Here is a 22378-nt window from a genome sequence, read left to right as displayed (position 1 = left end):
TCCTGGTCCTTGAGCCGCACCTTCCCGAGCTGTGCCCCCGGGGGTCCATCAGGGCCGCACCCCACAGTGAGCGGCAGGTGAAGCCAGGGTGCTTCCCCCCAAAGGGCCCCAACCCCATTTTTTTGCAAGCGGAGCCTCAGCTGAGGGAAGTGACGCTTACACGCTGGTAAGTGAACAGACTCCAGGGCGCGTCACACCCAGTGTCCAGTGGGCTGGTTGGGCGCCCAGGGGAGCACAGGCCCCGCGAGCCTCTGGCCGCAGTTTCACCCACAGGTCAGCACACTGCTGCTCTGTGCTCCTGATTAAAGGCGCCTTAGGGATCCCCGGGTGGCGCAGCGGTTTGGCGCCTGCCTTTGGCCCAGGGCGCGGTCCTGGAGACCCGGGATCGAGTCCCACGTCGGGCTCCCAGTGCATGGAGCCTGCTTCTCCCTCTGCCTGTGTCTCTGCCTCTCTCTCTCTCTGACTATCATAAATAAATAGAAAAAAAATTTTTTAATAAAGGCACCTTACTCGGCATGGATCATGGATTCATTAACGTGCAAGTCACGGCCAACAGCGTGTGAGCCTGAAGGAACGTGCCTACTGGGTGGATTTCTCCTGTACCCAGATCCACCAGACGGCACCTCAGCACCGGGTGGGGGCATTTTAGCCAAAGGAATCCCCACCAAGAAGGATAAAATTGAAAAAAAAAAAACAAAAACTGGAGGGCGCCTGGGTGGGCTTGGTCGGTGGAGTGTCTGCCTTCGGCTCAGGTCGTGATCTCAGGTCCTGGGATTGAGCCCATGTTGGGCTCCCTGCTCAGCGGGAAGTCTGCTTCTCCCCCTCCTTCCTCCCCCCTGCTCATGGACTCTCTCAAATAAATAAATAAAATCTAAAAAAAAAAAAACCACACACACACAACAACCACTGCAATAAGCATGAAAAAGGCCCTTGTTTGCAGGATGAGCTGAAAGAAGAAGGGGGAGTGTGGCCTCGTCCCCCTCAGCCGGCCGGTGCACACGGCTGCCCGCGCCTCCCGCGGCTCTGTGCATGCTCACCGACGGCCTCAAAGTGCTGATTCGGGGGTCACAGACTTTAGCGATGAGCAGGAGGAGGAAGGTCCACGACGATCACGGGAGGCGAGCGAACTGGACGAGGCAAGGGACGTGTCTTCTCCCAGGCTCAGGGACAGTGCGTGTGTTGCCTTTGAGGGAAAGTGTGGTTTTGCACTGTTTGGGGTCTCGGCCCCAGGGCCTCAGCAAGCTCTGCTCGCACGTGGCAGACTCACGGGGGGCCTGGCGCGTCGGCACGGGTGCATCTCCCACGGCGTGCGGCGGACGTCCGTGGGCCAACAGGATGCAGCTGTGCGGCCCGAGGGGAGCGCTGGTCCCGGGGCAGCTTCTCCAACGCAGCAGCTGGTTCCCAGTGGAGGGATCCCGCTTTGTCCGGGTTGCTCCAGGGGCGAGGCCTTGCCCCCCGGGCCCGAGCTCAGCAGCTTCCCGCACGCGCCGCCGCCTGCAGCCCAGCTCCTCCGACGCGGAGTCGGGGCTCTGCGTGCACACACTTGGGCTGGAAACGATGAAAAGTGAAAACGGAGCCCAGCTCCCCGCCGTATGGAGGCCGCGCCCTTCCTAAAACCACAAACCGTACGAAAGATCGCTCACCAACCGTGGCGTCCAAAGCATTTTCAAAGGAAAATTGTTTTTCCAGTTAGGAGCTGGGGGAAGTGGGTTTAAGTGCTGCCAACAGAAAGCACTTCACACGGCAGTGGAGACGGCCCTACTTTCCCCAGGAGGAGTTTACGGCCCGGAGCCCGTGTGAGCGGCTTTGACCGAGTCTGTTCAGCATCCGAGGCTCTGGAAGCCCCGACGAGCAAGGAGTCCACCCACGCGCGGCCAAGTGGCTGGAGCCCGCGGCACCGTCGCTCGGTCGGGGTCTGACCCGCGCTGATCTGGAGCCGTGTCCACGGCCCCGCAGGACGGCCCACGTGGCCCGGGGCCCCGCGGGGGAGGGGGTGCAGCTGCCCCGACTTCCCCGCAGTGACGGCGCAGCTGAGCCACGACCGCCCGTGTGTCTGCCTTCCAGAACCTTCCGGGAGCAGGTGGGCTCCACATGGGCCGCGTCCCGGCTCCAGACCCTCCTGGACACCCTCCTGCTCGCAGGAACAGGAGGCGCCTCTCCAGGCGTCGCTCAGCCTTCGCTGCTTCCTCCTCGAAACTCCCAGAATCTTCTGAACCGTTCGGGATGAAGCGCCTGCTTCTCCCCGTTGAGTTGAACCTCCAGGCCAGGATGGAGACGGAGCGGCTGTCACCCGGGCGCCCAGTCAGTGCCCGGAACCGTGTCCCCGAAAGCCAGGTGCTCCCCTGTGCCTCCCGCCCCCCGCCCGTTCTGGGGTTCTCCAGACGGAGACCATCCGCATCTTGAAGCAAAATAAAGTTTGTCACCGAATTGTCTTCTCCCAGCGGGTTCGACACCCCCAGAGCGCTCCCTGCTGCGGCCCAACCCACCCACCTCCCCCCAGGACCCAGCAGGGGTGCGGGGGACCTAGCAGCCGGTCTGGGAGGCCGCCCACGGGTGCTCGCCTCCCTGTGCAAGTGGGGCCGTTCCATACACGGTGCAGGTAGGGCAGGTGGCTGGGCGAGGGGCGTCCAGGCCGACGCGGGGTCCCCACCTGCAGCATGACCATGAGAGCTGGGAAGCCTGGTCCAGGCGGGCCAGCGACCCGAGGGGAGGCGCCGAGACCCGCGTGTCCTTACAGCCGTTACCCCGGAGCCCCCGCTGGCGGGGAAGGACGCGCCTGCTGTCTCCCCGCAGCTGCAGTTCGGGATCTCCTGTCTCATGTTGGGGAGGCCCCAACCCCACGTCCTCTCCGACCACACCGGACACGCGGGGACCCTGCGGGGGACACCAACACGCGCTCAGCTCTGGCCTGGGCCGGGGGAGACGCTCCTCCAGGGGACGCAGCCGCCCGGGTCCCCCCGCTGCCCGGCACCCTGGGGCCGCCCTCGCCGCCGGAGGCCAGCGCGGCCACGTTCCCAGAGAGCGGGAGCCGGTCCGGGTGCAAGCCGCTGGCTTCTGGCGTGACCCGGAGTGAGCTCCAGAGGCTGGGAGGCCGGTTTCCGTCGGTCTGTGGAAAATCTCGTGGCGCGCTCTCCACCCTCTGAGAAAATAGCTTTTCCAGCTCATGTTTTCATTTTCAGCAGGGCCAAGTCTTGGGACGGCTTCTGGTTCCCGCAGGCCGGCGAGCGGGGCCTCTGCGGAAGCGGCCGGGCCGCGCGTTGGCACAGGCTGGGGGACGTCCCCGAGCCCCCGTTAGTTCTCCAGGCGCAGCGTCCTCGCCCCACAGCAGCCCAGGGCTCCGCTCCTCGTGGGAACCTGCGGACGCACAAACCACACTCCGGGAAGCAAAGCGTCCTGCCCCCCCCGGACTGGGAGGTGGCCGCTCCACGGAAGGGGGGGGGCTGGTTAGTGCTCAAACCTGGCTCCCGGGGGGTGGGTCCAGATTCCTGGAGGCTTCCGATTTCCCTCTGACATCACCCAGCTCCCAGACCTGGAGATTCACACGTCGGGCGCACCAGCTCCCGCACCCCTGGCCCTGGGACCCTGGGACCCCGGCCCCGAGAGCACAGCCCCTGCAATCCCACGCCTGCCCGGGGGCTCCCCTCCCCCCCGGACGACTCTACCCAAAGACCTCATGGGTGCAGGAGCCGGTTTGCTGCACCCTCTGGCGGCACAGCCACAGGACCCAGGGTGGGAGTCTCCTCACGGGGAGCAGGACCTGGGCTGGGCTCCAGCTGCGGCTTCCAGTGCTAAGTGGGCCTGGAGGCTGGGGTGGGCGTGCGGGGGCGGGCAGGGGCGCGGAGGCGTCATGGGGAGGGAAGAGCCCAAGCCAGTGCCCCACACTCCCCCGAAACCTAGAGCAGCGCCCAGCAGGACTGTCCCGAGGGAGAAACTGTGCCAACGCCGGAAATCGGGGGCGCCCTTTCCGGGCCCCGGCGCTCGCCGCTCTGGGCCAGCAGCCAATCTGAGCACTCGCCACGGCCACGCTCTGGACGCAGGCCTCCTCGGTCCCCAGGTGACCGCCCCGTGCTGGGGGACGGGGTGTCTGGGCAGCAGGGGGCAGGCGTGCGGACACCCAGCCTCTGGTGCCTGAGGCTGCGGGGGACCCAGGGCATCCGCAGGAGACACAGTGAGGGGCGCGACTCCCACCAGGACAGGACACGAGCTGTGAGCCGATCCCTCAGGACGTCCCCGAGCCCAGGAGGAAGGACGGGGCGTCCCGGGAAATCCCTGGTGTCCTGACCACAAGATGCGCTCCGCCTGCGGCTCCAGGGGCTGCAGGGTCGCTCCTCCTGCCCTTGACCAGGGCTGCGGCGGGGACGGCGCCCCGGGGAGGACGGGGACGGTGAGGGCTACACCCGGGAAAAGCCCCGGCAGTGGCCGGCGAGGGCTCCCTGGGCGCTTCCTCCCGCGGGAGAGCCTGCCCTCCGCCTCCCGGCCCTGGGGACCAGCCCACACCCTGTCTCAGCAAATCTGCATTCAAGGCCTGCTCGGCGATGACCCCCGTCTCCCCGGAGGGGACCGGCCTCCGCATGCGCCGCAGAACATTCCAGAAGGGGCCGCGAGGTGTTGAGGGCAGGGCTGGACCGACTGCACCGCCTCCAGCTCCATGGTTAGGGACGTCCTCGCCTGTGCCTCAGTTTCCTCTTGTGGAAACGGCCACGAGGCGGCTCCTGGCTCCGAGCTCGCTTGCTGTCCTAGGAAGGAAGCCACGGAGCCCGGGTGCACATGCAGGGCGCGACCCCACACCCGCCATCCCGTGGTTGCTCGCGGCGGAGTGAGCACCGGCCCCAGTGAGCAGGGCCAGGCCCAGGCCCCCCAACACCTGCTGCTCGCCTGAGGCCCCGGGCAGCGAGTCCCCCACGGGGTGTCCTCGTCCCTGGGCCGCTTCCTCCCGGTCCCCCACCCCGAGGGCCAGGAGCCACAAGGCCCCTCGCTCCAGGGCACAGCCCCCACCTTATAGCAGACGGAGAAGAATTTTCAGCCACGTGGCCAGGTCCGCGTCTGGAGGGGCCTCCCCAGCGCCGGGAGGAAATGACAAGGAGAGGACCCGAACCCTGGCGTCTGGCCCGGGAGGGCGGGGCTCCCTGGAATATGGGGTCCAGGATGTCGAGGATCCGGGGAGGGCGGGGTCCCGGGCAGCGTGCAGCGGCACAGACCACGTCCTCTGCCTCCGGAGCGCTGAGGCTCTGAGCACGGGCTCTGCCCACAGAGGGGCAAGTGCCTCCCTCAAGCGCGTGTGCACCTGTCGGGGTGACGTGTTCACAGAGGGGGGCCCCCCAGGTGCTTGACCCGGCCTGTCCTGCCCCTAACCCCACCTGCCCCTCCCGCCTCCCCCCCCGTCTTGGGCTAGAGGCAACATCGAGGCCCGAGCCCAGGGCCCTGGGGTCACTCACGTCCCTGGTGCCCCCCGGGTGTGCAGGGGGCACGTGTGCTGACAAGTGTCCTCTGTTCTCTGGTTGACCTGCCCTTTCCCATAGCCCCCCCCCCCACCAAGAGCTCGGAGGGGCAGAGGGGCCGTGACCACTCCTCCGGGGATGGCCTGGCCGTCAGGACACGCGGTGCCTCTCACGACCGGCCCAGGTGGGGTCGGGCCGGCCGCATCCTCCGAGCATAGGGAGCGTCCGTGTGGGGTCCTACAGGTGCGAAGCCGCCCCCAGACCCAGACCCAGCCCCAGACCCAGACGGGCCGCGGCGGTCAGCGCCCTCGTGTCCTCACGTCCATGCAGGTCCTGACGGGTGACGGGCTGAGTTTTATGAGGGACTCGCACGTCGTTGGCGAGGGTTCTGGTCCGCGGGCTGTCCTTCAGGGCACACAGTGCACGGACACGTGGGGGAGACCCCCCGGGATGCGGTCGGGGTGGCGTCCCAAGTGACGGGGCCCGTCTTGGACTCGTGCGTGTGATGCAGGTGTGATGCAGCCCTTCCTCACTGCACATCCGGCCTCAGCGGGGCCTCCCGCTCCCATCCGGCTCGGGGAGGTTGCTGCTGGCTGCCCGGTGACCGTCGCAGGCGTCAAGGGCAGATCCCGTCCGTCCCCGCCGTCGGGGGGCCTTCCCTGCAGCCACCGCGGCCTGTGCTGCGTCCCTGGCCCGGCCCCCCCACCTGAAGCCACCCCGCGGGGCGCGTCTGACCCATGGGGGTCCCCGGTCCCTTCAGAGACGGAAAGGAGGCACTGAAGCTCCCACCACCGGAGGAAACACCGCGCGTCCCTTCCCGACGATCGGCCCGCGGTGGCGGAGGTCACTTTGTCCCGGCGCCGCCCTCCTGGGCAAGGGGCGATGCGCAGCGCTGGTGGCCTCCACCTTCAGAGCCGGCCTCCCGGCCTCCTTGTGTCGGCCACGGTGAGCGGTCCCCGGCGAGGGAACCTGCGTCGTGAGCTCCGGAGGCGACAAGGAGGCGGGTGTGTGGGTGCCCGGAAGGCTTCCTGGAGGAGGCGCCACCTGGCTCTTTCAGCGCTTCATTTGCTCCGCAGGATTTCAACGGCTCCTGATGAAAACTCTGGTGACGGTGTTCGTGGTAAAGTAAGGACTCGGGCTCCGTGAGGAAACGTCACGGGGTGTCCCTGAAACGTGTGCTCCTGGGACCGCTGCCGACACAGGGTCGCGCGGGTCACAGCTCCGCGGGACAAGGGCGTCGGGGCCGGAGGGGAGGACAGCTGCTGGGAGGCTGAGGGGCTGGGGGCCGTCAGATGAGCAGGGGACGGGGGAGCAGGGCTGTGAACCTGGCGGCTGGGACCCAGGCAGGGCAGGTGCACAGGGGAGGCTGTGGGGGGGGGGACGGGGCCCAGGGGCGCCCTGCCCTGCCCCCCTCTGCAGAGGGTCAGCTCCCCGGGGCTGGCCTCTTCCCTGGGCGGGCAGGGTGGTCACCTGCAACAGGTGTGGCCGTGGACATGGGCACCCCCGAGGGCCAGGTCGCGGCTCCCCCAGCAGAGCCGTCCCCCGCCGGAATGGACCGGGGATCCCAGCACCCGCCGGGCCACCACCATGTCCCGGGCCGTGGCCACCAGGCTGGGGCGCATGTCAGGGGCCGCCGTGTGCCGCGGAGCGTCCTTCCTGCCGTCCTGGGATGGCCGAGGGGGCGGCCGGGTGTGTCTGGGCGGCTGCGCTGCTCACCGCCTGCCCCGTGGGAAGCAACCGCACGTCCCTGCCGCGCATCCTTGGTGCCCCAGGAGCGGTGTGGCCTGCGCCCCGCGGGACGGCGTGCAGACACGGGGCTCCCTGCGTGTCCCCAGCGGGCGGCCGGCCCCTCCCTGGGCCGGGGTGGACGGGGAAGCACCGCAAAGCCCACTCGGGGACCGCGTCCACACTTGGAGCCGCAGCCTGGGGCGCCACGCGGCCGGCGCCTGGGAGCGGCGTCCAGGGCAGGCGCCCCGCGGCCTTGGTCCCGGGCCCCAGCCCCAGCCACTCCAGCCACGCCGGGCGCGGGGACAGCGTCTCCGTCAACATCGGCACACGGTCCTGTCCTGCCGGTTGGCTCCGACGGGGACACGAGGGGGCTTCCCTCCGCCTGCAGCACCCGCAGCGGCGTCTAACCCAGCGGCGCACGCGGCTCAGAACTCCGGTCCCGAGCTTTGCGCAGCGGCAGTACCGGAGCCCGTGAGGCCGCCCCGGGCGCGGTTATTGCTGGTCCACGACTTTGGTTTATGGTTTACAGCTTCCCTTGGGGGCGTGGGGGGTCCGAGCTTTTGTAAAATTCTCAGAAAGTTTTTCTACTTTGTAAAAAAATTTTATTTGAGAAAGCGAGAGAGCGAGAGCGAGAGCACGAGCACAGGGAGGGGCAGAGGGAGCAGCAGGCCCCGCGGAGCAGGGAGCCCGACGCGGGGCTCGACCCCAGGACCCCCTGAGCCCAAGGCAGGTGCTGCACCGACGGAGCCGCCCGGGCGCCCGAGATTTCCTACGTTTAAAACCATGTGTGTGGGCAGCCTGGGGGGCGCAGCGGTTTAGCGCCGCCTTCAGCCCAGGGCGTGATCCTGGGGTCCGGGATCGAGTCCCACGTCGGGCTCCCTGCATGGAGCCTGCTTCTCCCTCTGCCTGTGTCTCTGCCTCTCTCTCTCTCTCTGTCTCCGTCTCTAATAAATAAATAAATAAATAACAAACAAACAAAAAAAAAACAAAACCCATGTGTGGTGTAGAAGTCACTGGCCGAACAGCACGAGTGGCCGAGCGTGTCCCCCGCGTGTCCCCCACCTCATGTGGGTGCTGCCGGGAGCGAGCTGCAGGGATGCGGGGAGGGGCCGACACCGAGGCCATTGCTCCGTGGACCCGACGGTCCACCCTCGTCCTTGTTCCGACCTTCATCTCCACCCCAGCCCTCTGCCCTCGCCCACGTGGTTTCCTCGCCCTGGCGCCTGCGGCCCCTGCCGCTCACAATGACAGCCGTGATGGTGCTGCACGCGGGCTGTGACAGTGCCTCCCCCTCCCCGCCCCGGGCCGGCTGGGGGGTCAGGCTGGGGGGTCGGGCTGTCTCTGCCCTGTCCTGCATCCTTGGGAATGTCCCTTCCAGAGGGCTTTTTGGGAAAATGCTTTCCTTTTCCTTCCAGGACGAGGGCTTTGGGCAGAAGAAGAGGATGCCGTGCTCCTCGGGGTTCTGGGACGCGGGGGCCCTCGGCCTGTGTGGCTCTGTGACCCCAAGCCCACCCCCTGCGCTTTGTGCCGCGTCCCCCGTGACAGCTTGTTCTGAGGCCTGCCGTCAGTCAGTCATTTGTCCGTCAGCGAGGGTTAGGACTCAGACGCCAAGCCACAAGCTCCCAACCCCGCGACAGCAGGGGCCTTGGGGCGCGTCTCTGTCGTCCTGGGAGGAAGCCGGCGGAGACTTCTCGGCAGCTGCAACCTAAAAATCGCCGTAGCGTCCTCAGTGCGATATAAAGAAGGGTCACGTTCCATGCAATTGAGCCTGAAAGTGATGGTCGCCGGCTCCCAGCAGACGGCACCGTGCCCAGGGCTGGCTAGCGACGCCACGGACGTGGGAACCAGGTCACGCCACGGTCGACTGACTGTCGCCGATGCTCTTTTATGCAGATTTCTCATCTCGAAATGAGGGAGTAACGAATATATTATAAAATACACCAAAGCCGGCAGATGCCATCACCCCGACGCGGATGTCTGGGACGCAGGGCCCGACGGGCTTGAGCGGGCGTCTGAGGGGTCCGGCGCTCCCCAGAAAGGAGGAAGGATTCTGAGCCGTCCTGGAGAAAGGGCGCCCTGCTGTGCACGGCCAGCGCCTCCCCCGAGGCCGGGCCGAGGCCGACTGTGCGCAGGACACGCTGCTGTGTCGGGACCAACCGCGTCCCTGGAGCTGGGGCCCGGGGGCCTGGGCCTGGAGCAGCCGGGACTCGGCGCCACCCCGGCCGGCTGGACGTGCCTGCACCTGTCGGATCTGCGGGGCTGAGTGACGGCGAAGGTGGCGGCTGGCGCGGGGGTGCGGGGGCTTCGCCTGAGTCCTGGCCCAAGTGAGGGTGAGCGCCACCCCCGCTGCTCGTCCCCATGCAGGCCATCCCCGGGTCCTTTCTCCTCCCCTCACGGGGCAGAGGCTGCTTCACCAGGACGTGGGTGGGGACCCCAGTGCACTCGCCCTCTCGACTCAGGGCTTGAAGCTTGGCTGTCCCCAGCTGCTGCCGTCACAAGCTCAAACTCCAGAGCTGCTGGCATGGGAGGGGCAGGATGGCCCGATGCCCCCCTCCGCTGGGGACCCGCTGTCTGGTCCCCACCCTGCCTGTCCCCACCCGGAGCGCAGGCCCAGATCCTGCACGCGTCCCTGCCAGCAGACGTGCTGTCCCTCCCCTCGTCACCACCGCCTGGACAGCCTCTCCTCGCCATGGGCGGGCTCTGGTTGGCCGCCAAAACCAGCGGGCAAAACACCAAACCAAACCAAACCAAACTAAAGATCCCACAAAACCAATAAACACAAACCCAAACCCCCAAATTCAACCCTTCTTCTCTGGAACCCGAAACCGCTCTCCATCTAAACCCACAAGGAAACGAGCCCTGCCAACCGCCTCCGATGCCGCCGGCCGGAATCCACCCCGCTCGCCCGCTCGCCCCCCGGGGCCTCCTCCAGCCGCCCAGGGGGCAGAGCCTGGCGCTGCACCTCGCCCCCTGACCCAGGGACGGGGGGACCGATGCTCTGTCGTTCTACAGTTGGCGCCAATTTTTGCACAGCATAGAACACGAACGCGCAATTGATACCAGGAGCTGGAGTCCTTGCGACTATTCATGGGGACAGCGATGCCCTCCTGCTGTGCTTGTCCTGATGGTTAGTGAGGCTGCAGCGGGCACATGGGGGTCGGGGCGGGTGGAGGTTGGGGTGTGTGGAGGTCAGGGTATAGAGGTCGGGGTGCCTGGAGGATGGGGAGCATGCAGTCGGGGCATGTGGAGGTTGGGGTGCGTGGAGGCCGGGGAGCCTGGAGGATGGGGAGCATGCAGTCGGGGCACGTGGAGGAGGTCGGGGTGCGTGGAGGTCAGGGTATAGAGGCCGGGGAGCCTGGAGGATGGGGAGCATGCAGTCGGGGCATGTGGAGGTTGGGGTGCGTGGAGGCCGGGAGCCTGGAGGATGGGAGCATGCAGTCGGGCATGTGGAGGTTGGGGTGCGTGGAGGCCGGGGAGCCTGGAGGATGGGGAGCATGCAGTCGGGGCACGTGGAGGAGGTCGGGGTGCGTGGAGGTCAGGGTATAGAGGCCGGGGAGCCTGGAGGATGGGGAGCATGCAGTCGGGGCATGTGGAGGTCGGGGTGCGTGGAGGCCGGGGCACCCAGAGGTCGGGAGGGGGTCCGTGTGCGGTGACTTGCCCCCGTGTAGTTTGCCCACAGAGGCGGAGCGCGGCCCCAGCACGTGCAGCCTGTGGACACGTCTGACTCACTCAAGACCTTCAGACCCGGGACCTGAGCTGGTCTGGGCCGAGGGCGGGGCTCCGTGCGGGGGCGGGGCTCCGTGCGGGGGCGGGGCTCCGTGCGGGGGGCGGGGCTCTGTGCAGAGGGCGGGGCTACGTGCCAGGGGCGGGGCTCCGAAGGGGGGCGGGGCTCCGTGCTGGGGCGGGGCCCTTGCGGAGGGCGGGGCTCCGTGCGGGGGGCGGGGCTCCGTGCGGGAGGGGGCTCTGTGCGGAGGGCGGGGCTCTGCGTGCGGGGGGCGGGGCTCCGTGCCCGTGGGGGGCGGGGCTCCGTGCGGGGGGGGGGCTCCGTGCGGGGGGGGGCTCCGTACGGGAGGGGGTTCTGTGCGGAGGGCGGGGCTCTGCGTGGGGGCGGGGCTCCGTGCCAGGGCGGGGCTCCGTGCGGGGGCGGGCTCCGTGCGGGAGGGGCTCTGTGGGGGCGGGGCTCTGCGTGGGGGCGGGCTCCGTGCGGGGGCGGGCTCCGTGCTGGGGCGGGGCCCTTGCGGAGGGCGGGCTCCGTGCGGGGGGGGGTGCTCCGCGCGAGCCCTGGGAGCAGGGCAGGAAGGTCACGGCCACGGAGGACCCGCGTCCCCGCCCCGGGCGACACTGACGCTCCTGGCAGCGGAGGCATCGCCACCGGGAGGGGCCACTCGTGTTTCCCTGGCGCTGCCGCAGGGAGAGCAGATCGAGGCTCTGCTGCAGAGCGGGCGTGCGGGGAACGGCGCGAGCACCTGCCCCGGGCGGGCCTCGAACCCAGGGCCCCGGACCGCTCTTGCAGGCCCGGCCGGTGGGTCGCAGGCGCAGCCCGCGGGGGGCTCGGGGTCAGGCCGCGCGGGGAGCTCCCTCCCTCCGGGCTCCGGGGGCCTGGGTTCGGGTGCGGCGGGGCAGGAGCGGTGCACCCGGCGGCTTGTCCTTGGGCTGCGGAGCCCGGGAGCGCCCGCACCTGCACCTGCAGCCTGTGCGCCGGGCGCCGCCTTTGCTGCCTTTGCACCCGAAGCAGCCGCGACAGGACCCCCGGCCTGTCATGCTGCCAACAGCCTCCTCCTGCCTGGACTTCGGGAAGCAGCTCTATCTATCACAGGACATGAGTCTTTTGTCCTCTAGATTTTTTTGGAAAATAAAAACCGAGCAGCATTTCCCCGGAATCACATTTCGTGAAGGGGATGGATTGTGTTCTGATTCGCAGGTCACAGCGACTCGACATGTGGTCCCAGCCGGGCGACTCGGGGCCCCGCACGCGCCCCCGCCCAGGGCAGCTTCCTGGGCCAGAAGTGACCACAAAGTGGGCTTTATTTTTTTTTTTAAGATTTTATTTTTTTATTCGTGGAGACACAGAGAGGAGAGAGAGAGAGAGAGAGACAGGCAGGGGGAGAAGCGCCATCGCGGTGCTGGGTGCCCGGCAGGAACTAAGCCTCCTCGGGCTCGGGGTGTGTTCCCCTGTGGGGCCCAGCAGGTGGTGCTGCCCGCCAAGGAAACAGGGCGTCCTCGGGGACAGTGCTCCCGCCTTTGTCACCAAGGAGAGGCCTGAGCGAGGTCCGGGGCGCTCGTGGGTGAAGCTCACGTGCAACATGCCCAGCACCCCCCGTGTGACCCGATCAGATGCCCCCAAGCAGCTCATGACCTTCGAAGCCCAGGTTTTGGGGACATATGGGGGCAGGTGGGTCCGCGAGGAGCCCCACGGACGGTGTTTCCACCGTCCTTGAACTTTAATTGCCCCGTGAGCCAGAGCAGGTCCCTTCTCGCACCCGGGACTCCGCTGCTCCTCTGAGCAATGAGGGAGCTGCACAAAGTGACCTTGGGGTGACGCCCGGGGCTAACGTCGCCTGAGGCTAATTATCCCAAGGACGCGGCCAGCTTGCAGGGCCATCCTGGGAACAGGGGAGGGGAGCCGGGCCGGGGACACAGGCGGGCTGCTGGAACGCCGCCCACAGGGCCCACGGGCAGCTCTCCCGTGCTCAGGTCCCAACAAACTCACAAATCCTGGCTGCGGACGGCCCAGACGGTCGTGCCGGCAAAGCGCCTGACTTCACGGTGTAGGGATCGCGGGCGACTGAAAGGACGCTGTGACCGTGCTCATGCCCGCTAAGGGTCATCGGGATCGGACCGTCAGTACTTAATTATCCTGGGAGCCCTACAACCCGGGGCTGTTCGTTCTGGCCAATGAGTGTGCATCAGCACAAGGAGCCGGGACACAAAGGACGGAAACAAGATCCCAGGGCAAGGGCTTGACCCCGCAGGCCGCCCGCTGGCCGCGATGCCGGCAGGAGCCCAGGGGGCACAGGGGTCGCGGATAGGATGACCCAGCACCTGTGAGGACCAGGACGGTGTTGGCAGGACGAGCAGAAGGGCTGTGGTGCAAGCGCTTCCTCGGCCAGCGCTCGCTCCTGGCGTCAGGGCAGCCGCTTGGGGGTGAGCTGGTCCCCACCGGTGACCGCGGTCTGCGGCTGGGGCAGGCGCCATGTGCCCGGTTCTGCGGAGGGAAGGCTTCCCAGCTGCTGGCGGCCTGGGCGGGACCGGCCCCCTCGGCGGGGTCGCAGCCTGCCACCGGTCACCTGGTGTGGACCACCGGGGCCATGACATGCTCTGTGGGGACGGCCGGCCCCCGACGGCGGCGAGGCTGGGGGGTACCTGTGTGTGGGGGGAGCTGGGGGGAGCGGCAGGTGCCCAGAGCGGGGCCAGCCCCTGGGGGGCGACACAAATCCCAAGAGCCGTCCTCCGTGCACACCACCCACAGGGAGGGCAGCGGGGGGGACGCGGGACGCAGGGAAGCGGGTGGGTGGGCGGAATCGGTGCAGAAGGAAGAGGAGAGGGACAGACAGACACGAGGGCAGGGAAAGCACGTGTCCCCGTCTGTCGGGCGGGACCAAGAGGCTCGTGAGCGTGCAGGCGCGTGTCCAGGCAGCCCCGGGGAGCGGTGCGCGGTGCACACAGCGGCTCGCGGCCAAGGGCCGACATTCAGTGACCTGAGCTGGAGCGTAACTGGGGCACAGGCAACACGGGCCCTGGTTTGGAAGCAGCCTCAGTGGCGATTTTGGGACCATGAACCGCGGTCCTGACCAGGCCTCTGACGACGGGCAGGTGCCCCGGGCCCGTCCCGCGGGACCGAGTGTGAACGACACGTGACTCCGGCTCGGGAAGCGGCACACACTTTATTAGGTGGAAACGTGGGGGTCGGGGTTGTTTCCAGAGGGAACACCATCCCCCGTCGTGCTGGGGACCGACCTCTGCTCCCGGGAGGCGGCCCGCAGCTGCCCCTGCTCACGCCGGGCTTCCCTGTGCCACGTGGCTCCCACTGGATGTGGGGCCCACGGCCTGTGTCCTGCAGGAGAGAAGAGGTGCTGAGCACACGGAAACCCGTGGGACCCCGGGCCTCGGTCGGGCTGCTTGGGGGCCTGGGGACACGCGTCCTCGGGGTGGCCGAGGGGGCTCGCGGGTGCATTTCCACCGGGCCGTTGCGGGGTCCCTGCCTGGGAGCAAACGCAGCCCCTGCTCTGCAGCAGATGCCCCGGGCACAGGGTGTCCCAGGCCGGGGACCGTCTACGTCACCAAAGGCCGGGGACGCGCCCGGTGACTGCCGGCGCCGCCTCTCTTGCGGTTGTGCGTACAAAGTTTATTAAAAAAAAAAAAAAAAGAGTAAAATCAAGTCTAGACCGGTTGTTTTCACACCTCTTACAATGATCCTCTTTTTTTTTTTTTTTTAAATGCATTTTCAAAGTCAGCCTTTCCTGTCAGCTTCCGGATCGTTGGCCGTCAGCCCTCGGCCAAGACTTGGGGCGACGTGGAGGCAAATGCCTGCGATCGGCCCTCGATTTCAAACTGGTTTGTACACATGGAAACGCATTTCAGGGCGCTCGCTCTGGCTCGCTCATCCTAACTTGTCTACGCTCTTTGAACAGTCGGTGAAAATTTTCACGAACTACCCTTCCCGCATAGATACGGTTTGTATGAGGAGTAAACGCAGAGCAGGAAGGCGAAGTGACCCGACCCGCGGGGGGGGAGCAGCCCGGTCGCAGCACCGGGACCTCCTTGATGACTGGTCCGAATGGGAACAGGCGATGTGTGGCGACCCTCCCCGCGCCCCGGCACGCACCCACCTGCCCTGCGGCCCGAGGGGGGGCACCAGGCTGCCAGAGGCGCCGTCCTGGCCCGCTCCACGGCCCGGCGGGGGGGCTCCTCTTCCGCCCGACTCCGCGATGCTCAGTGAGGCTTTGCGGCCTGCGTGTGCCCTGCGGACAAGCGTGCACCTGGTTAGGGCTGGCGCCCCTCAGAGGAACCCACTAGTGCCCGTCACGCGTGTTCCCTGTGGCCCCTGTGACTGCAGGCGGTGCTGGGCGCCTCCCCGACCGGCCGGGGGGACCCCGGGGCTGCTGGTCCACACAACGTGGCCTGCTCAGCTCTCCCGTCGGCCGAGGGGCACCCGGAGTCCCGGCTGCAGCCCGGAGGAGCGGCCCAGCGAGCACCCCAACCCCAGTCCCGCCGTCCGTATCCCGTCGCACGTCTACTTGGTGCAGAAATGCATTCGGCAAATCACAGTCCCCGGGGGGGAGACGGAGCTGCAGGCAGGCCCCCTGCTGCTGGTCGCCGTGTTAGGTTCCCGGGCTCAGCCAAACGTCACGGGGCGGATGGAAGCGGACAAGCCGGGACCCGCGGGCGCAGAGGACGCCGCTCACGGAGGTGACAGTCCAGTGATGCACGGAGCCGTGAGCGAGAAGGAGCACCGGCAGGGCCTGGGCTGCAGAGGGACGGCGGGGGGCCCAGGGTGGGGGTGCCGGGCGGGGGTGGGGGGTGTGAGAGGGAGCACCGGCCGGGCTGGGCTGCAGAGGGACAGTGGGGAGCCCAGGGCAGGCCTCCTTCCCGACGGCCGCAGCTCTCGAAGCCTCCGTGGGGTCTCCGCCCCTCCGTCTGGATGCAGGGTGCAGGCACGGGCTCCCCGAGGACCGCCCCCGGCGCCCTCCTGCAGCACCCGCCCCAAGGGCCCCCTTAAAGTGGGGTCCCCACTAGGTCATCCTTTGCTCTTTGCCTATTTGTGATTTGCTGCCATTTCCACTGGAGCCCTGAGTCCTGGGATCCATCCACGGGGGCCCGGGTGCATGGGGACAGGGACACGGGTGGCTTCAGTGCACAAGCTGTTCCCATCAGAAGCTCCCTGCGGTCGGCTCAGGCGGGAACACGCGTGTGCACGTTGTGCAGGACGCTCGAGCCCCCTGACGGCCCCGGTCCACCCGGCGAGGCCCACGCGGCCTCGGTGTCTCCGGGGCTGGGAGGGGCAGGCAGGGCCTGGCTCCGCGGCTCACACGTCCCCTCGCTCACAGCCTCGTGAAGGGCCCACGAGCGGGCCTCCGCCCTCCTGCGACGCCTCTGTCCTATCCACTCGAGAGATTTGAGCCTCAACTTCCTGCACATCCGTACCGGCCCCATAAGGATGCCGCGGCTGCGAGGTCCTGACCCCAGGTTGCTTCAGGGACCGGCGTCCGGGGGGAGGCCGCCTGCGCTCCTGCAGCCTCAGCCTCGGGGCTGGGCCCTTCCCCGCACGGCCGCAGGGACAGACCCCTTCACGCGGGCGCCCCGCTCCTGCCGCTGCACTTTCTCCTGGAAGAGCCGTGGCCGTGAGGACCCGAGCCCTCGCCGGCCGCCAGACCCCGGCTGTCCCTCCCGTGGCCCCGTGCTGCGCGGTGTCGGGGCGCGGGTGCGGGCTGGAGGCTGCCCCCTCGGCCGCCGAACCCGGCGGGTAGGACGACACCGTCTCGCTGTCCCCAGGCCGTCGGTTTTGTAGGTAGATGACCTCTGCCTGGAGGCCCCTAAATTGGAGCCCGCGCGCAGGTCGGAGCAGACTCAGCAAGGGGGACGTGTGTCTTTTGCAGGACGATTGGCTGTGCGGTGTCCTTAGTTAACGTTTTATCCACTAAAAACACGAGGACAAGCCACAGCCGGGAGGCGGTTGTGAGTTCAAAGCCGGTGCTCGCTGGGCAGCTGCTGCTGCAGGGCGCACACGGGCGCCTCGGTGACGTTGTCGGCGTCCTCACAGCGACGTGGGAGGTGGACCTCCGTGCCTGGGAGGTCAAGGCGGGCTCTCGGCCGCTGCGTGCGGGGGACAGTCCGGGAGGGAGCGGTCACTCTGCGGTGGGGCGGCCCCTCCGCCGGCACCAGCCCCGTCTCTCCGCAGACAGAGACCTGGCCCGACGCTCACTGCACATCCTGACGAAGAAACAGACCCGAGGGCCCGGTCGCGCCCCGGGGGCTGGAGGCTTCTCCGCTGCTGGGTACCCGGCGGGATTTGACCCCGGCGTCCGTCACGGCGTGTGTGGTCGAGGCCACGGGGCCGCCTGCACTATTACCCCGAGCTTCTTTTTTTTTTTTTAGATTTTATTTATTTATTCACAAGAGACACAGAGAGAGGCAGGGACACAGGCAGGGGGAGAAGCAGGCTCCCTGCGGGGACCCCGATGCGGGACCAGCCTTGCCCTCGGGGGAGGAAGTGGCCTCGCGTGGGCTTCCGGGGAGGACTTACCACCTGCAAACCAGCGTCCAGGTGAGCCCCGCCAGGCCGACGACCAGCACGATGCCCAACGCGATGGAGACCAAGGACGCCTTCGGGAGCCTCCCGGAGTCTGGGGGGAAGGAGCGGGTTAGCCAAGCCCACCCGCCGAGGGCTGCAGCCAGGGTCCCCAGGGGCTCGCCTCTCCCCGCGACGGTGCACACCCCGGGGGCACAGATCTGCCCAAAGGGCCCTTCCAACAGGCTCTCCAGAGCGCGCGGGTGGGGAGAGCGGGTGGAGACCACGGGGTGCCCGCCCGTCTTCAGGCCACAGGCCCTCCCGCGAGGACCGGCCAGGGGGCACACGTGAGCCCCTGGCGGAGGGGCTGGGGACCCGGCCTGCCTCCCCTGGGCTCAGACAGGGGCCGGGCGGGCAGGTGGTGGGACGCGCACTGGGACACCACGAGCTCGCGCCCCTGGCAGCCCCGCCTTGGCGCAAGTGCGTAGAGGGCACACTTTGGGGCACGTGTCGGGCAGGACTCAGAGCCCCGGGTCGGGGCCAGATGCAGCAGGTGTCCCAGCCACAGGGCCGATGTTTGTGAGCAGTGAGCAGGGTTGGCAGGTGCAGAGCGGAAGGGGCGCGTCTGCACGGGGCGAGGCCAGGGAAGGGGCTGCTGGCACCCCCGGGACACGCAGCGTCTCAGCGACGGGACTTGGGGAGCGCCTGTGCCACACCTGGGGGGTCTCTGCCCTGCATCGCCGGCCCCGTGTGTGGTGCGGGTCCCGCACACGAGCCGCCTCCGGGTCTGCCGGGGTCAGCACAGGCCAAGGACAAACACAGGAGGAGGGAAATCCCCTCGCAAGTTAAAGGTTAGACACCGTCGCCCGCGTAAAGCAGGCCCCGCGGGGAGCACGGCGCCCGGGCATCGTCCAGGTGCGGGCGAGAGACACCCGGGAGGGGCTGCCTCGCTCGGCTGTTTCCAAAACAAGAACGAGCCGCGTTCAGACACGCGCACCGGGGTCTGTGCGCCCGGACGGCAGGTGGCAGGTGCGCGCTGTCGGAGAGCTGCCCCGGCCTCCAGGGCGGACAGTGGGAATGGGGGGGGGGGGGCCAAGCCGGCTCAGCGCACCTGGGCCCGCCCGGAAGGCCCCGGCCCTCCCCACCTGCCGGATGTCCCCCAGCCTCCTCGTGGCTGTATGGAGACGGGTCCGAGGAGTGACCTGGGGTCAGTGGTCACGACGCTGGGCCCCAATTCCAGAAGCCGGTGTCCATCAGGACCCCGACGGCACAGGGACAGCAGGTGAGGACACGGCGGGAGATGCCGTCCTCGAGCCTGGGAGAGAGGCCTGGGGGGGCAGCCCTGCCCACGCCTGGGTCTCGGGGCGCACGAGGGGCGGCACGCACCTACACACGTCGTCCCGTCCTCCCCGAGCACCGCAGGGTCTGTGCACTCACACCTGAAGCCACCCTTGGTGTTCCTGCACCGGGCCGACCTGTGACAGGGGGGGTGGCTCGCGTCTTCACACTCGTTGATATCTGCGCAGAGCACATGGGGGGCAGGACACACGGGGGTCAGCACGCGGGGGTCAGCACGCAGGTCAGAGCACGCGGGTCAGGGCATGCGGGAGTCAGGGCACACAGAGGCCAGGCGATGCCCCCCAGCTCCCACCCTCACCTCGGGGCACCCGCACACTCCCTGCACCATGTGGGAGAGACCAGAGCCCCTCCCCGAGCACCCGCTTCCTTCTCTCCGGGTGGCCCCCCGCCCCGAGGTCGGCTCCGCAGATGGCCGGCCACTTTGTGCCCGCGCTGCACGGGGTGAGCCTGATGCACGGGAGGCCCGGCCGAGGCCGAGGCTGATCACGTGGGAGCCACGCGCTCGTGCTTAGCGAGAGGCGAGCAGCTGGGGCGCCGCCGGGGTGGGCGGTGGAGTCACGGTGCTGTGGGCAGCGGCGCCTCGTCAGACGTGGGGCCAGAGCCTCCCTGGGGACGCTGGCGCCTTCCCCTCCGGGGAGCACTTGGCCGTGCAGGGCAGGAGCGCGGGCCGGGCCGGGGCTGGGTCTGTGCCCCCGGGTGGACGGATTTCCAGCCCCGCGCTCACCCTCAGCGAGGGAGCCAGGCCTTGGGCCACAGCCTCGACCCTGCCCCTGCCCCTGCCCCTGCCCCTGCCCCTGCCCCGCGGGGCAGCACTGGCTGCGTCCTCGACTCCCAGGCCGCCGAGGGTGAGCCGCCGTCGGTGCGGGGGCGGGGGGGGGTGCTGCCCTGAGCCCCCTGCTGGCTCCTCGACATGTGCTTCCAGGTCACTTGCCGCGTCAGCTTTTCCTCAAATAACGTCTCTTTTCTGGCCAGTTCCAGGGAACACAGCGGTCTTGGTGTCGAGACCACATGTGTTACGGGCGACGGAGCGCGTGGTGGGTAACCAGGACACGCACCGCTGAGCGCTGGGCCGACCCGTGTTGGGGGAGCGACGTGACACCAGCTGGGCCCTCGCCCTCGTCCCGGACCCTGTGCCGCCCTCACTCTTGCAGGAGGTGGGGACGGGGCGCACGGGGACTCGCCGGGGGAGGTGACCCCTGCAGGGCTGGGGCATGACCTGAGCGCAGTGGCGGACGGAAGCCCCCGGCGTTGTCCGCGGAGCACGTGAGTGTGGGGTGCGGGGCGGGGGTGAGGGCGTCCCCCCAGCCGGACTTGTCCCACGTGTACTGGCCGTAATCATACGCCCTCGAGGCGTCGGGGTCGGGGTCGGGGTCGGGACTGCAGCGGCCTTCAGGGGACACGCTTCGCCCGGGTCAGCGGCCCCATGTTTGTGGTCTCCCGGCCGGGGGAGCCGCAGGGCGGGGGACAGACGTGCACTGGTCTCAGCCCCGCCGAGTCCCCCAGTGCCGAGCCCCCGGGGCTGCGTCCCCCCGAGCACAGGGTGCTGGCCGGGGCCGCACTGTCCCGGACGGAGCCGTGGCTCCCGGTCCTCAGGGCGGCAAGGACAAAGGGCTGCGACACCCCGCCCGTTACCCGCTCCGCATTCCCTCCGGAAAGCCCTCGTCGCTGCTCATCTGCCAGCTTCTCCTTCCCTCAGCCTCCGTGGGGTGGGGGTGGGGGCCGGGCGGGGGTGTGGGGTGGGGTCGGGCGGGGGTGCGTCGTGCAGGAGCAGCGTCCAGGGAAGAGGAGAGCGTGCGTCTCCCCGGGTCTGCGCATTAAATCCTGCCGTGAGCCCGGCGCTCCGTACTGCGGCCGTGGCCATGCGCGGTGGCTCGGGGCCCCCGGGTGACAGGCGAGCAGGAGGTGGCTCACGGCCCCTGGGTGACAGGTGTCGGGAGGCCTCTAAGGGCCCCTGGGTGACAGGTGTCTGGAGGCAGCTCGGGGCCCCCGGGTGACAGGTGACAGGTGTTGGTCGCCCACTGGCGCCGGCGTCCTGGCTGCACGTCCGCAGCTGCATGCCCGGGGCCCAGGGGGATGACACGGCGGGTGTCGAGCCTGCTCCGGGCTGTTCTGGGTGGAGCATTTCTTTTCGGTTTCGGTGGAGACACTGTCTCCGGAGGTCCTTCCTGTGGGTCCCTGGCTCGTCCCCTCCCCTGCCCGCGCCACCCTGACGGCCGTGCTGGGACGGGCCCGCCGCTCGCCGAGGAGAGACCAGTGGGGCGCGTGGTGGCCGGGAGGGAGCGCTCCTCGGTGCCCCAGCGGGTCCGCGGCCCATCGTGACGCGCAGAGGCCCCTCCTGGTGAGCGACACGGGCCCTTACCTCCCGTCTGAGGACCGCCGATTTGGGGGTGAAGTGAGTAAGGCGCGTCCTGGAGGCCACTGACCTCTGCACACGGGGGCCCGGACAGCCCCGCCCCGGGGGGAGCAGGCCACCTGCTCGGGGCCCTGCAGCTCGAACCCGTGGTGGCAGGAGAAGACGAGCACGCGCTGCCCGGCCTCGCCGCAGAGCACGACGTCCCCGTTGTCCACGCCGTCGGGGAGGCCGCAGGCGTCGCCTGCACAGAGATGGAAGGTGGAGCCCGTCAGGTGTTCGCTGCCCCCTGGCCCCGGGTCCCCCCGCACGGACCCCACGCCCCACCGTGTGGTCCGGGCCGCGCTCCCCTGGGCGCACAGGCGCTTCGGGTCGAGCCACACCTGCCCCGGTCCTCGGGCCGGCTCCCCGCGCCTGGTCCCCGCAGCAGAGCACCTGCGTCCGGGGGTGGCGGCCACGACCGCGCCACGCACCTCCCCGGCTGAGGCCTCTGGGCGCCCACCAGCGCCCCTCTCCCCCCGACCCTCACCTCCCTGAGCCTTTACCTCCCTGACCTCCTCCCCTCCTGACCCCCTCACCTCCCTGACCGCTCTCCTGTATGACCCCTCACCTCCCTGACCCCCTCACCTCCCCACCTCCTCTCCTCCTTGACCCCCTGGCCCCCTGCCCCCCTCACCATCTGACCCCTCCTCCTCTCACCCCGTCTCTCCCCTCCCCTCCCCTCCTGACTCCCTCACCTCCCACCTTCCCGCCATGCAGCCGGAGCCGCCTCTGCACCTCCCTGTGGGCGCGCAGCTTGTCGGCACCAGGGCATCCTGCGACGGCGCCATGGAGGCCGGTGCACAGCCCGCGCCCCACACCCCACGCCCACCCGCCCAGCCCTACTCAGGGTCCCGTGCGTGGCCGCCTTGGGGGCTCACCCCCTCCTTGGGTGCGCCTGCGGCACACGACACTCTTGAACAATCCACGTGCTACGACACAATCTAACAAAGGGCTTCAGGTCACCTTGCGGAAGGGCCTCCCTCCACACGTCCAGGTTCAGACCCGGAATGTTCTCGCACGGCTCAAAGTCCTGTGGGAACCTGCCGACCTGGAGGGCGTCCGCGGGCACGCTGGGGAGGCCCGTGTTGTCACAGATGACCCGGGAGAGGGAGTGCCTCGCCAGCTCGCGCCGCTGCTCGTCGGTGAACACCCCGCTGCTCTCCCACCAGAACCTGCGGGAGGGGGGCGCCGGGCGCTGCAGGAGCCACACGGGGGGTCCTGTCCTGTGCCGCT

General features: G+C 68.7%; 1 protein-coding gene across 1 annotated transcript in view; it reads right to left on the bottom strand.

The window, feature by feature from the left end:
• Positions 1–14159: 14159 nt before the first annotated feature.
• TPO (thyroid peroxidase) overlaps positions 14160–22378 on the bottom strand; it is a 35668-nt gene continuing 27449 nt past the window's right edge. The window contains exons 11-16 of the mRNA XM_055327672.1: positions 22109–22317; positions 21177–21347; positions 18781–18912; positions 17410–17509; positions 14996–15127; positions 14160–14220 (exon numbers count right to left, since the gene is read on the bottom strand). Coding sequence (XP_055183647.1) covers positions 14160–14220; positions 14996–15127; positions 17410–17509; positions 18781–18912; positions 21177–21347; positions 22109–22317 — 805 coding nt within the window. The remainder of the gene's footprint in view (positions 14221–14995; positions 15128–17409; positions 17510–18780; positions 18913–21176; positions 21348–22108; positions 22318–22378) is intronic.

This window comes from Nyctereutes procyonoides, unplaced genomic scaffold (genome assembly GCF_905146905.1).
Source record: "Nyctereutes procyonoides isolate TBG_1078 unplaced genomic scaffold, NYPRO_anot_genome, whole genome shotgun sequence".
Lineage (NCBI taxonomy): Eukaryota > Metazoa > Chordata > Mammalia > Carnivora > Canidae > Nyctereutes > Nyctereutes procyonoides.
The sequence above is the reverse complement of the archived record's forward strand: the minus strand, read 5'-3'. Positions and strand labels throughout refer to the sequence as shown.